The 15,582-nt window shown below is 34.9% G+C and overlaps 1 protein-coding gene across 1 annotated transcript in view; it reads left to right on the forward strand.

Moving 5' to 3' along the window:
• The window catches only part of LOC125056683 (UHRF1-binding protein 1-like), a 28,126-nt gene that overhangs the window by 10,481 nt on the left and 2,063 nt on the right, over nucleotides 1–15,582 (forward strand). The window contains exons 14-26 of the mRNA XM_047659941.1: nucleotides 283–455; nucleotides 1,391–1,505; nucleotides 2,396–2,527; nucleotides 4,071–4,240; nucleotides 5,406–5,578; nucleotides 6,354–6,493; nucleotides 7,777–7,914; nucleotides 8,488–8,659; nucleotides 9,920–10,037; nucleotides 10,615–10,749; nucleotides 12,229–12,240; nucleotides 13,803–13,934; nucleotides 14,537–14,680. Of these exons, the coding sequence (XP_047515897.1) occupies nucleotides 283–455; nucleotides 1,391–1,505; nucleotides 2,396–2,527; nucleotides 4,071–4,240; nucleotides 5,406–5,578; nucleotides 6,354–6,493; nucleotides 7,777–7,914; nucleotides 8,488–8,659; nucleotides 9,920–10,037; nucleotides 10,615–10,749; nucleotides 12,229–12,240; nucleotides 13,803–13,934; nucleotides 14,537–14,680 (1,754 nt within the window). The remainder of the gene's footprint in view (nucleotides 1–282; nucleotides 456–1,390; nucleotides 1,506–2,395; nucleotides 2,528–4,070; nucleotides 4,241–5,405; nucleotides 5,579–6,353; nucleotides 6,494–7,776; nucleotides 7,915–8,487; nucleotides 8,660–9,919; nucleotides 10,038–10,614; nucleotides 10,750–12,228; nucleotides 12,241–13,802; nucleotides 13,935–14,536; nucleotides 14,681–15,582) is intronic.

A 15,582-nucleotide genomic window follows, 5' to 3' on the forward strand; every position in this document is an offset into this window, starting at 1 on the left:
TGTTATGTTTAAAATTTTGTCCTATCTATTGTGCAGGCATATTTCTGCGTCTGTTTATGTTTTTTTTTTAATTTCGTTAGACATAATTAAAAGTATGTATATTTAAAAAAGTGCACTAGCCCCCACACTAGGATTGCCTGTGTCGTGGGTAGCTAGTCTCTTCTGTTTGACATATTAGCCTCTGCCTATAATTTTGAAGCTTACCACCAGTTAGCTCACAATGTTTTCCTCTATAGTTGCTCATAGATAGATAAATCTAATCTATCTAATCAACAATTTCAGTGCCATCGCCAAAAATGTACGTACAAGTGTCGCCCGTGCGCGTGAACGTAGACGTACCGAGCATAGTTTGGCTAACGGCGTTCCTGCCGCACGTGGCCGCCGCAGTTGCTTCGACTACCACGGATGACTCATCTACATATATGGATGTACGGTCGGAGGTTATTATGCCCAAGGTATGATGTAGATAAATTAATTAATAAAAAATTGCGTTCGTGTGTGTAAGTGTGACATGACTATATACTTTGTAATTAAGTTTTAGATTTTTATTTTAATACGTGAATATAAGTCGATATATTAGGTACGAACTGTGATTTTCAGAGAAAAGTTATGTTTCCTTGTGTTAAGGGAAAATTTAGTCTTGTTCACTGCTTTGAGGCAAAAAAATTTCTAATTTTTTACTGTTTCTAATCCTCACACCAGTTTCTCACAAACGTAGACAATAGATGTGTTATTTATCTGTAAATGAGAGTGTATGGCGTGTGTATGTAGTATTCAATTAATTTTTTATAATTTATTTCGATCTAAATCACAGTAAAGGACGTTCATATCAACTTAATAAGCAGACTCAAATTAAATTTCTAAATATTCTAAACAAACATAGTATATTCACATAAATTCTCATGTTCCAGTAGCTTTAACCAGACAATATTTTCGTCTCGACATATACGACAATACGATAATTTCTTGATGTTTGTGACGCCTCTGACTGACTTTTCACACAATTTCTGTGGTTTACTACAACTGTTCTAAACTAAGCATGTTCGTACTTTCGCTTAGTTCAACTAACGTTTACAATACTATTGAAAACAATTCAATTAGACCTATTAAAAGGCTCTTTTGAAAGTCAAAATTACAAGCTAAAATATTAAAAAAAAAATGACTAGTTACCCCAAAAGGACACAGCAAGAAACTCCATACTTACTCTTTTAAAATAGTTTTTACAAAATTACATGGATTTGATAATTATATGTGAAGACCATAAAAAAATTATTATGTAAATACATGGTATTCCTTTACCTATTCGATTTCGTGCCAATTTTTTTTGACTAAATGATTTGTATGTCCTTGTCTTTTATGGGATCATTTAAAAGGTATTTTTTTCCTGTAGATAGTGTTAGAAGCAGGCCCGGAACATATATCCCAACAGCGTGACAGGCCCAAGGAGTTGCACGTTTGTACTGCACGGGTCACATTCACAAATGTGCGGGAATCAGCAAGGGCTAGTGAGTAGTACAGTTACCTAGTGCGTACGTTGTACGGACGCCCGAAAAGGGCAGTCATCGCGGCCCATAGACACTCATGTTTAGTGGGTGCGTTGCCGGCTTTTGGGGGAGTATACTCTACTTTGAAAAAGAGGTCGTATCTCTCATGGAATATTCTTGTAACATTAAAATGTATTTGTTATTACTTAAATAAAAGTTTTCTTATGATTATATATTATTGACGTCATAACGTCTTATAAATGGATGAACGCCGGCAGCAAGCCCAAAAAAACATGACCCGTTGTCATGTCCTATCTGAGCCGAGCCTGATTTCTGAATCTAAACCATACAAGGCGCCACCTAAACGCATACAAAAAAATCATTTAAATCAGTCCAGCCGTTTAACAGCCGTGTGACATACACACGTATAGTAGAATTATATATATACAGGGTGGCCAAAATGTCGTGGATCAAACGCTATAAATAGTATGTCTAACGCAAGAACTCATTAGTACCAATCTAGTGGATATTATGAAAAAGATAGATGTAGATTTTTTCGAATTTTAATAAGAATTAGTGAAAAAAAGTCAATTTTCTTATAAAACGCAAAATAAATTATAACTCTGCAGGGGTTGAGCTTAGAGACCTCCCGTAGAACAATTTTTTGCAGCTGATGACCTCATCTATTTGCGTTTGATCCACGACTTTTTGGCCACCCTGTATAATGATGTGTAATATAGTGTACATTATATGTATTTTGAAAATATAATTTTGATTACTAAAACGTTATTATTTATTTATTTATTAAGGAAACTAAACAGATATATCTTTATACAGAAAAAAATAAAATTAAATTATAGTATATAGATTCGATATCGAGACAAAAATACTGAAGGAATTTAATATTCTAGATACAGCAGGCACAAGAGCGGATCTAGCGTCCATAATCGCCGCTCTACGTCGCCTCACTCCACGCGGCCATTTTCCATGCGCAGACGACGATATGGACCCCATACACCAGCAGTTTGTTTTACATGCAGATAGTAAGTGTGATGAGATGTTAATTCTATACTCTGATTTTTAATTCCGTAGAATTCTGACAGCTATCATTTTTTGACATGTCAGAGATGGCAAACATTTTTCAATTTCAATACGAGTCTGAACATCTGAGTCTATACATACATTTTATTTGTTAGTGAATGTATCCATTTTATTAAGTGCGGTGGCTTTACGGCGATTGATAATTACGTCCCTTTTCATCACAATCAGTAAAAAACGCACATGTATAGATAAATTTTTTTTTAATGTTTTACTAAACCTGGAATTAATAGGCAGTGATGCCAGCCAGCTAAGTAAGTAATTAAAGTTAATTCAATGTATTGTTCGTGATATTGAAATATATTGAATTAACTTGTATGTTATTTTTGTATTAGGTCACTTTGTAAGTAAATATTTTGATTTACCTTTTTATAGATAGAACATAAAAAATACGTAGCATCTTTTTTTATTGCCCTGAAATAAGTCAAAGTTGTTATCAACACTTATGAATTGTCAGAATTCTAAGGAAAGAAAAATCAGAGTATAGTTTATTTCTTTGTAATTTTTGGTTTGTCTTTCTGTGAATGATTTTACTTGTGATTATTTGTCGTTTTCCTCCATTTAAGAACTTTAATCCTACGTTTCAAGGAAGAAATGCAGGAGTATGTTTCAAACAAAAGCTATTCTGCTTTTATTCAATTATATTTATTGGAGAAATATTGGCTTCTTCGATAGCATCGTCATTACAGGGTGTAGTGGCCGTAACATGGGTAAAGTGCGAACACAAAAGACACGAATATTGATGGTAAAATATTTAATTTAAATGGTTTCCTTATAACACTTTAAACGGCATTTTAAATTATAATGAACAGCGAGTTCAAGCACAAATCTCTCAAACCCAACTCGGTCCAACGTCTATTCACCACAATGCTTCACCGAATAATCAAAGAAATGTGTCGCGTTCCCCCGAACGCACTGTCCAAAGACAAGATGGCGCCGCAACCCCACTCGAGCCATATGCGCTGCTCTGATTGGTCGTAACAATACTCGTACTTTTATTCGTTAAGTTATGATATTAAAGTAGGAAACAATTCAATAATAACAAAACAAATTAAATAATTAATCTTAAAAGTAATACAAACAAATCAATGATTAGCAAAGATTAAAATACAACGGTCAATTGACTTGATTTACATATAACCCAATGATTATAAGGAAATGATAAAAAATATGTTCTCTGATATATTAATTCATTCTGATTCTTCTATAATTGAATGAAAGCAGAATCGTTAGCAAAATCATTCCAACATTCCATAACTAATGACGTCATTGTTGTTGTATAGGAACATGATTTCTAAACCTACTTTTTTGTTGGAATAATCGACTCCTGTTCCTTGAACCATGAATGAATGTTGAACCTCTCTTTAGAAGGATTTTTTTATTTACAATTCAAGAACTAGATACACATCACAGCAAATAGATTTTAATATAAAAAAAGATTTTTAAATTGAAGAAACATACATAAATACAGTTATTTTGAATAATCAGGTCTGGACGACATAGACCGCGGCAATTCAGTAACTCCTGAATTACTTTGGCGCGAGAATCGTTCAATTTGGTGCGCAAGAGCCGAACCTTTATGGATCGACTTCAGCGGCGCAAGAGCTACTAACTATAAACCCTCGCCCCTGCTTGACGCCACGCCTTTGACCGCTTGGGTGAGTTATATTTAACTGATATGGAAATGAAGGAAGGAAGGAAAAATAAAATTTGGTATTTTTGTTTATGTATTGTGATGATTGCAAGAGCAGTGTTGACCTAGTGGCTTCGGCGTGCGACTCTCATACCTGAGGTCGTAGGTTCGATCCCCGGCTGTGCACCATTGGACTTTATTTCTATGTGCGCATTTAATAGTCGCTCGAACGGTGAAGGAAAACATCGTGAGGAAACCGATATGTCTTAGACCCAAAATGTCGATGTCGTGTGTCAGGCACTGGAGGCTGATCACCTACTTGTGTATTAGATTTAAAAATTATAATGAAACAGTTTTAGAAATCTGAGGCCAAGACCTAAAGAGGTTGTAGCGCCACTGTTTTTTTTTATTGTGATGATTAATAACGTTTTTATTTACTAAAGTTCTTTGAAAGAGCAGTTTTAGCATGAAGCTTGAGCGTGATAAATCAGCCTATTTAGTTTTTTTTACATATGGGGGCAAATGGGCAGGAAGCTCATTTGATGTTAAGTGATACCGCCGTCCATGGACGCTCACATTGCCAGGAGGCTCGCAAGTTCGTTGCCAGTCTTTTAAGAATTACTTAGTTCGCTCTTTTCTTGAAGGAATGTCAACCATAGATCAATTATTAGCCTATTACAAAAAATGGGATGTGGCTGTGTCATGGACACGGCCGTGTACAAAAACGCGAATACGTTATTTAATAATAAAAAAAGATAGATTTTGACCACAACTGATGATTAAAACTTAAACATGGTAGCTTCTTCAAGTCAAAAGTTATACAAATTAAAAATCTCGATAAGCAGCAAAATAACTTCAAAATGGCGGAGCTTCCCCCTTCACCGCGTGTCCGTCCACCGTTACTCTTATCATTATCGTAATGAATTCTTTGATCCTTAAGCGAGTTTTAATTCTGGATGTAGAGGATAAATTCGAAGTGTATCCCCCGATTTTGTTATAATTAGGTTTTTTTGTTATTTGCTTAGACCATAAGTTTTGACAACAATTATAACTGTTCTTATTATTATGACATGATAATTAATTGACTTGACATGCCTATCTTTTAATGGCTGATTGTGCGTTTTTTTCATAATTAATGAATGTACTACTTTCTATGCAAACGGATTATTTTTATTTAATAACATTTTCAGTTATGTTTTGAAGACGGCTTCAATCGTATCTGGATGATTGGGCGGACCTGTGGTTTGGCTGGTTTACAAATTAACCACTACCAGCTGCTGTTCCTGCTGAGACAGCTGGAGAAGCTCTCGGAACTCACAGCTTGGCTCTCACACCAGGCTGGAAGGATGCCTGAGGATCCTGGGTAAGTGTTCTGTGCCTGCCTAAAGGAAACGTAATCTTCACCATCCTAAATAATAGAAACGTACTACTCATATTTTCTGAACCGTTTACTTATTGTTTAATATTAAAGTCATTTTACGTCTCATCTCACCGTCATGTTTAGTAAAGTGGTTTTTAAGTGACTAATTAATTTTAAATGTATTTTTGACGTGACAACGGCTAATAAATCGATGAACGCCGGCTGACTCACGAAAACGCATGACTCTTTGTCCCGTTACGCTCACTGTTCCGTTACGCTCACTGTACCGTTAAGCTCATTGTACGCTTGCGCCGCATCTATCTCTTTTCCACTCGATTGGCCTATGCGTCCGAGGAGTCACTCCATCTTTGTATCAATACAAAATAGTGATAATTCAATAAAAGTTATTAAATTTTTTGGTTAAATTTCATCAATGCACAAAATATGACGTTGTCACTTTAAACTATCGTCCGTAAATCGACTTTACATACCACCATTTTTTATTTTTCAGTATCAACAGAAATATCGAAATAAGTGTTCTGTTTCCATATATGTTATGACTAACGAATGTTCTTTCTTTTTTCATCTAGAAATTCTCGATTCATTCATTTAAATGTAATTATTCAATAATCATTGATACTGTTTAAATATCTTTCTTCTCGGAGTTCTTCTATCTTTTTGGGCCATTCCAAGTGAGGACTTTTTGACCCATCTACCATCAAAAACGCGATAAGCTAACAAATATTATCAAATTATTGATAATGGATTTTTATTACAGCACAATTGTGGTAGGAATGGTGGTTCCAGCTGTGGAAATGACGTTAGTGCTTCCAACGAGTTGTCCCGGACAGGAAACCTCTTCCAGAGATCTGGATAGTGTTCCACTCGACTCATCCAGCTTACAGGACCTGAAAATGGGTAACTATCATGTCCAAGTTCTTATTAAAATATAAATATGTTTGAGGTTATGATGTTTCGAGGGCATACATTAAGAAATTTGTAAAAAGGTGATTTAAATGTTATCAAAACTGTATCAGTGTTTATCAAAAGTGTATTCTAAATAAACGTAATTTTGAAATGGTCTTAGATTCTAGATAAATAGGGACTTACTCTTGGCGTAGTTTTCGGCACCGACTTTCAACAATTGTTAAGGGGTTATATGTATATATATTATATTGTTTACTTTTAATTATATACTATAGTTCACCACATATATATTCAATATCAACAGAATATGTCACAAGCTATTTTTCATAAAATACGTGACAATCCATAAACATAAATGTATCAAAAAATAAAAATAATAAAATATTACACTTCCAATTATAGATTTTACTTTTCTTTATTTTGAGGATGCAAACTCACCTGATGTAAAGTGGATATCATAGCCCAAGGACACTCACATTGCTAGAAGGCTCGCAAATGCGTTGCCGGCCTTGTAAATTTTGCTTAACAATGCGGATAGGCACTTAACAATTCTATTTTTAATTAACACCATTACTTCTCTAATACAGTGACAATTAATAAATAAAAATGTTGTTTTTTTGCCTTCTTGGAGTTGGCTATAATTATTGAAAGGATAGTCTTGTTAATTCTTGATTTTGAGTTTTAACGTTTTTAGAGACTAAAAATTAAACATGGACATAACATTTATTACTAACAAAAACACGCATAATAACAATAATAAAAATAAATATAATGAGAGATAATTCCTTTTCCCTTTCGGTTCGTTTCAAGTGTGTAATGCGTGTGTGCTGTGGTTGTAATTGGCCCTGGCTCAGCGTTATGCTGAGGTGCAGACTGTTCCTTAAAACTACGGTTTCCTAGAAAAGCGGTGCCGTTATCTAACGGCCATAATGTAACGTTGGGTGACGTCACCCATACGTTGTCTATAAATAACATCGTAGTAGGTTTTCTAGAGAACGTTGAGTGTCACCGTAACGTCAAATAGCGGTGCTGTCATTTGCATGACGGCCGTCATAGCGGTGATAAACATTCGTTCAACGTTTTTGCGTGTAGCGGTGCCCATATTTAATTAATACAATGAGTGGAAACGTGACTTGGTCGAGCGAAAATGATTGTTTTTTGCATTATGTTAAAAAGTAAAGACGGACGTTAGTTAACGTCACCGCTTTTCTAGGAAACCTAAGCTTAATAAATGAGTTGAAGCTATTTAATAATTTTTGTAGGCACCTCCCTAGGTTCCGAATCCACGATGGCTCCGTCAATGATGGACAGAGATAGCGGAGTCCTAGCCACGCACTCCATAGAAGTGTGCACGGCGCAAGCTTTGCCCGCTGAAGAATTAGCACCACCCAGCCCTGGCCTAGGATTTAGCAGTGAGTAAATTTATAAAGGAGAGTTAATTTCGGTGGCAGTTGTTGTAGGTTTATCTCTTCCCTGTATTTATATTGTAGAAATATCCTTATTCGTGCAAAGAAACATACATATTTTTTTACAAACTGGCTGTGCTGAAAATCAATTTGGTACTGTTTAGGAAAAACACCTTTTGTATGGCAATTAAAGTTTACAATAATTTAGCAAAAGAATTAAAAGATCTCCCGACTAGAGTCCTTAAAAGTCGACTTGGTGTATTACTTTTGGAAAAAAATGTACTATTCAATAAATGATTATTTGCGTGACACACTGTAGTTGATATAAATTATATAAAGTATGATATTATCGTATATATCATACTTATTATTTAAATATTTTGTAGCAAATCGCTTTGCCTACAATTATTATTATAATACACATATTTGTGCAGTTGTGTGTGGGTGACTTAATTAAAACGAAACTGGCTTGCGTAGATATATTAATAAAATAATTGGAATGAATTGTTGTTTACTTAAAACATAGCGTCGTCCTTCTGAGTTTGTACGTATATATATATAATAAGGATTGTTTTAAAGGTTTCTCGTCTATGCGCCGAGGTCTGACATCTCTGGTGACGTCAATTGACAGTGCCCTGACCCGTGATGAAGGCAGAAGTGACGCCGCATCTACGGCGAGTTCTGACAGCGAGCGATATGTCATTGTGGGACTTGCTGCTGAATCACCCTTGGATGCTGATATGGCATTCAGGTATCAAATACAGTCAGTAAAGAATACAGTAATTACTACTAATAATAATATTTCAGATACTTTCCATTTATATTTCTGTTATCTCATGAATTCCTAGATATCTGTGTTTCCTTTTCTGGCAAAGGCCTTCCCCAAATTCTGCCATTCTTGTCTCTACTCTCTGCTACCTGCTGTTTCCTTTATACCTTCTAAATTGTCTTATTTTGCGTTTATTATTTTTGGCACCAGTTTTATACTACACTCTTCTTTTCTGTTCTTGCCATTCTTGACCATTTCCACTTAAGTTTATTTATTTTCATTGAGACTTGCTACCTTGGTTATTCTTCTTAATGATGTATTTTTTTTATCTATTCTTCTCTTCCCTATCATACATAATAATAATAAATTGCTACTAGACGTTTTCTATTAAATACTCATTTTCTCCCGGTTTATTTGTCTGCTATTCTAACTTTGTATTGGCACTTATTTCTAAAATTTGTTTAATAATTAAAAAAATATATCTCCCATGCTAATATCATGGGTGGACCCAAGGGAGGTCACTGTCCACTAATAGACTTACGCTATATGTGCGCTTTTAACATTTGTTCGCACGGTGAAGGAAACATCGTGAGGAAATTTGGCTTGCCTTAAGCTACGGTTTCATAGAAAGTAGTGCGACCGTATTTTTGAAGTGTTATTCCAATTTCGTTTCACAAATTTTGCTTCATCTGAGCTTGTCTGTACTCTATGGATTTGATATTGTACAAAGCTTCATGATTTTTAACAAAATCAATTAATTGTTCATCATTTTCGCTCGTCCAAGTCATTGTATTAATTGAATATGCGTACCGCTACACGTGAAAAACGTTGAACTACTGTTTATCACCGCTATGACGGCCGTCATGCAAATGACAGCACCGCTATTTGGCGTTACGGTGACACTCAACGTTCTCTAGAAAACCGACTCCGATGTTATTTATAGATAACGTATGGGTGAAGTCACCCAACGTTACATTACGGCCGTTAGATAACGGCACCGCTTTTCTAGGAAATCGTAGCTTTAGACCCAAAAAGTCGACGGCGTGTGCACAGGAGACTGATCACCTACTTGCCTATTAGATTGACAAATGATTAAAAAAACAAATAAATCAATGGCATTATATTTTAACAACCAGCATTACGCGACGCGAAACATGTGTGAGTGAGTGTAATGCGTATAAATGTGTAACTACACGTCAGCTTAGGAAAGCTTTTCAACAGCTTTTATAACTTTTCTTACAGGGAATTTGAACACGGTCGCACTTGTAACAGTGGCGTGGAAATGGCTGCGGAGGTGGTGGAAAGATCATCATCACCGTCAGACCACTCCATCACCAGCTCGTGCAAACGGAGAGATTTGGTAAGCAATATTTTAAACTTAAAGACATTATACTGTTATTTTCAATTCCGTAGAATTCTGACAGCTATCATTTTTTGACATGTCAGAGATTACAAATCTTTTTAGCCGGGCACATTATTCAATCTCAATTCGAGTCTGAACATCTGAGTCTATACATACATTTTGTTGTTAGTTAATGTATCCTTTTTATTAAGTGCGGTGCTCCACATTAAACGTAGGGTTACGGTGACTGATAAATACGTCCCGTTTCATCACAAACAGTAAAAAACGCACAAGTAAGGATAACATTTTTTTTAAAGGTTTACTAAACCTGGAATTAGTAGGCAGTGATGTCAACTAAATAATAAAATAAAGTAATTAAAGTTAATTCGATATATTGTTTATGTTAGACACTTGAGTATGTAAATATTTAGATTTACCTTTTTGTAGGTAAAACATAACGTAGCATTTTATTTTTTATTGCCCTCAAATGGGTCAAATTTGTCCCTTTTTTAGTAGCAACACTTATGAAATGTCAGAATTCTACGGAAGAGTTTAGTTTATATAATATATCTAATGAAACATTATAACTGTCAAGATTTCCACGTGTACTTGGCGTCTGAACAACATCTTCCTCGTTCAACAAAGTGTTCCGGGAAAAACGTCTTTACGTCTAACAGCAGATGACCTAAACTCCGACGAATGCTCTTCCATACCTTGGGATGAATTTCAGGTATATTATTTTAAGCGCCTTCTCTCTTATGTTGTATTAAATCGAGCGAGATGGCAATTCACACATTGTTGGGTCAGTTGTATTGGGGTTTTATCTAAATAAACTAATTAAGACATTTATTTATTTATGCACACTTTTATATTTATACAAAAACAACAACAAAATAAAAATTATAAAGCAATGGGCGGCCTTATCGCTATCAAGCGATCTATTCGAGGCAATCTTATAAAAATATGAACCTAAAATAATACAAAATATAAATTTATGTAATAAATTTAGTACTTCTTTGAAAGTACGTATTTCTATTTGTCTTTTGTCCCATTTATATATTTATAAAGTGATAAACACAAAACATACAGAAAGTTTCATAAATGGGGTACGATTTTGGTTTCTCTGATATTTTATCTCCCATATTTTCCACTTTTTATAATAAATAAATTGTAGAAATATTATGTTTAATACATAATTAAGATATTATAGCTAACCCAACTTTTTCCCAACACAACATGCGTCATGACATTTTCATCAAAAACTATTCATTGACCTAACATTTTCCAGAATTGCCACACTAAATATAAATATTTTATTTTAACATTTTCAATTTCATACACCTTCAGAACACAATCTCCACCAAAATATTATTTAAAAAAGACGATTACTACTATTTAGATTAGTTCTTCACAGTGCCACATACTTTTCTTGGCCGGCAAGAGCGTCGCTGTCATAGATATTAGTATTGCCAGTAAATAAAAATTAACCATTATAATGAAAATAATTTGAAGTCATACAGGTTAACTTAATAATTTATTGAAATGTCTTAATAAAACAATGTAGACTATCTACAAAATATAGTTCTAAGCTTAAATAAATATGAGATATAGATTTGTTACCTGTACTATTAATATAATTGTATCTTTAAAGATTCCTAGCAATCAGAAAGGTTCGATAATTAAAATAAAAATAAAAACATTTTAGTTGGATTTTTATTAGATGTTGGTAGATTGAAAATTATGCGTTGTATTTGAGAGTTAACTGACAATGTCAGTCTGACATTTCAAAATGGCGACGGTAGTACCAATTTCAGCCGGACAAGAAAAGTATGTGGCACTATAAATGTCTACTACAGCCACATAGTACAGATCTCTGCGATATACTAGGCCATAACTGTGAATAAAAAATAATAATAATCGTCTATTATAAAAATGTGTTAACCAGTCTAATCACTTTATTTTTTTATTAAAATCTCTAGCATGTTTTATTTTTCGATTTTAAGTCTTATATCGTGTCAATACTCCACCATTATTATTGGAAAGTGGTAACACTAATGGTAGAGGATTGCCCAAATGCATGATCATCATCATATCATGGTCCATCGTATCCCCAATTGAAATTAACAGACTAAAGAGGAATGCAGTTTCTAATTTGTTGTCTATGTGTTTTTCTCTATGGCAACACCGCCCGCTCGGCTATCGTGAACAGACCCGGCTCAAGGTATTTGTGAGGAAAACGTAGTGTATTGTTAAGTGCCATAGATGTAGACGTTTGTGTCGTAGCCAAGGGGGTTTTGAGTGTGTGTGAGATAGATATTTTCGTCTTACTCTATTTTATTTATCATTAAGCAGTAAAAAGAGACTCCATTCAGCTCGCATTGAGAACCTTATTCAACGAAGCTGATTGGCTAAAAGGCAACAACCATATTAATAAAATTGATAAAAAATTAAATCTAATAAAGATTTACGTCAATAAAGATGAAGATATCTATAATAATGTGCTTCAATCTATGCACCTTACCATCCACATGACATCACCCTGACAACGTATACGTATGTATACGCAGATCACGAATAAATATTTGTTACTTAATAAACCTGGGTAGCAGGTTATTATCAAATTAGATTGTTGCATGTATTCATTGTACATTTCATAGCCATCTCATGACATTGTAGAATATCTTCTTATTCATATAAATAGTCTGTCTCTTTTCGACATAGCGTTAAGATAATTTGACAGAAAGAAACAAATGAGTGCTCTAAAACAGAAGGACTGATTTAGTTTTTATGAATAAGGAGGTTAAGTGTAAAATAGCAGATTTAGTTTGCGAAGGAAAGGTATTGCAAGTATTTGTATATATATATAGATTTACACATTACATGACATGACATTCACAAACATATAGGATATGTTTTTATATGTGTATATATAGTCTGTTGCTGATCAAAAACTGAAAATGAATTTTATAGGGAAACTGCTACTTTTGCTAGATACATGAAAGCTTCGCATGAAAATGATATTGCTAAAATGCCTTGAATTTAATTAAATTGTCTTCAGTAAACGACCGCTGAGTCTCGAGCTATTCATTAATGCTATAACGAAATTTAACCGAATTCAAAAAACCTAAAATCTACCCGCAAATTTTTGGTTTAGTCAGGAAATTTAGCTCTAATACCCGCTAAATGTTCTTAAACATGCGATGACAAACGCGTTGATGCTGTTAATAGACCTCCGCTGTGAAACCTCCACCATTTGAGAAATAACAATCGAAAAAAAATGTGGCTTTCGGTCAAATCGAAAGTCCATCTTTCCTGACGCTCTTATAAATCATCCTTATCATCCCCTCAACGTCCGTCGTTCCACAACTGAGCGTTATTGAAGGCAGTGCCACGCACCACCACTATGTGGAACCAGCTGCCCACTGAATTATTTCCGAACCAATTCGACTTAGGGTCAAGAAAAGAGCGTGCCAATTCTTAAAAGGCCGGTAACGGCCTTTTGGCAATGTGAGTGCCCGTGGGCGGTAGTATCACTTAACATCAGGTGAGCCTTCTGCCCGTTTGCCTCTTATTAAATTAAAAATATTGGTGATTGCTACATGTTTCCGATCACTACAAAATGGCGGCCAACGTTCAGAAATGGCGCCTGAGCAAATGAGCGAAATTACGGTAGATAGAGACATCATAGCCAGTTTTGTCGTTTGAGTTTCGCAGCGGAGGTGCGCTGACAGCATTAAAGTATTCTAGAATCAAAGTTACGATTAAAATTTATCAAATGTACAGAGTAAATTTTCAATGCGCGCTCGGGCTTGGAACGAACCTGTTGCGAGCGAAGATGACACGAAACCGCGGGACAGTCCGAAGATCGCTGCTAGGCTTGTTAGGATTGAACAGCCTAAGGAGTTGAATGACAAGGTATGTATTAGATTAGGGATGATCGATATTAGAAAAACAAATTAATACATATTTCGATATTTTTATCAATTGACTGAATGTTAAGTAATTATGAGAAAGGAACCTTTTATCTATTTCTTTGATAAAGAGTAGTGAGGAAGTGTGTGAGAGAAAGAGCGAGCGAGGTTAAAAGGGAACGACCGATGCGCAGTTGGTAAAACGTTACGAAGCGGGATGGGGATAGAATTACGCGTTATTGTTAATATTATTTTCGAGTTTCCGGTACTTTACACAACATAAATGGTATCTTTTAGGTATAAAGAGTCACTGGGTGGTAGTGAAACATTTAACTTTTGGGTACAGAAAAACGTTACGGCGCATTACATGGGGAGGGGGGGAAGGTTCAAGACTATCCAAAAATTGCATGACGTAATACTTGACGCTCCCTTACATAAAAATAATGTATTATGTGGGTAATATGTGTAAAAAAATAATAATTACTAATGACGTAATCACCAAATATGAAAATCAAAGACAATATATTATCTCTGGTATCTTTGAGTTTAAATTATCGAGAGTCCACTGTATCATCATTTATAAAAACGGTTCCATATATCTTTCAGGGTGAACCAACCGGACTAGCGCCATTTGAAGAGTTACTTGAAGCTCAGATTAAAGACTTGAACATGTCCTTAAATATGAGTACAGCACTTGCACTCTCGGAGTTCATTGAGGATGAGGTGATTGCACCCCCTATGCCTTTGGAAGTAAGTTCTCTCTGTTTTGTACATAATTAAATAAGAATAAGTCTCTAACATCTTCTAATATTCCTTTTCTATATACATTTTTATGTTAGATGTGTAAAATTCAATATATTCTTGGTACTTGGAGGCTTTGCCGCTACCTTTTGCAGAAAATAGGTAAAAATAGTGTAATTTGTTTTCATTTAAGAATTGTAATAGAATTTTTAATTTGTTTATATTTTAATCAGCACATTTGTTGTCTAATATAGTTTAAAAACTAGGTCAGAAGTAGAAAAGGCTGCAAATTAAACAGAATATTACATTCTGTAACTGTTTAGTCTTCTTGAAAATCTTCTCTTCTGCTTTTTTATTACACATATAGGAGTTCCCCTAGCAGAGGCTGGGTTAGAATGTAAGAATACGTGCGTTTGATTAAGAAACATGTTGTTGTTGACAGTAATGTCAAACAACGTTCATCTAGAATCACCCTAGACCATTAGTTGTTGACTCCCCCAGGTGCACGCACGATTTGGATCGTCGTTTCCTAATGGTTTTGGTCAGATGTACCCCTGGAACTTTAACTGAACTGACGTGTAACTCCTTGCCCCATCTTTCTTCTTCTTCCTTCCATCTTCCCTACATAGTTTAATATGTTAATTTATGCGGCAGTTAAACTGGCCGGGACAGAAGTGCCTTCCAAAAGACATCTCACTTAACATCAGCTGAGATTGTGTCAGCTGTCCATGTCTGTGTAAAATAATGTCAATTTAAAAGCTTTAATTTTTTGCCCGCTTGGAGCGGACTGCTAACCAATCACAATAAAAAGAAGCACGACATCATCTCTTTTCTGACATTCTCCCTCAGGGCTTCTAAAACTTCACGTCACTTGAGTATTTTCAAACCAATCTTGGATATCTTGTAATTCT

Source organism: Pieris napi, chromosome 15 (genome assembly GCF_905475465.1).
Source record: "Pieris napi chromosome 15, ilPieNapi1.2, whole genome shotgun sequence".
NCBI classification, from domain to species: Eukaryota; Metazoa; Arthropoda; class Insecta; order Lepidoptera; family Pieridae; genus Pieris; species Pieris napi.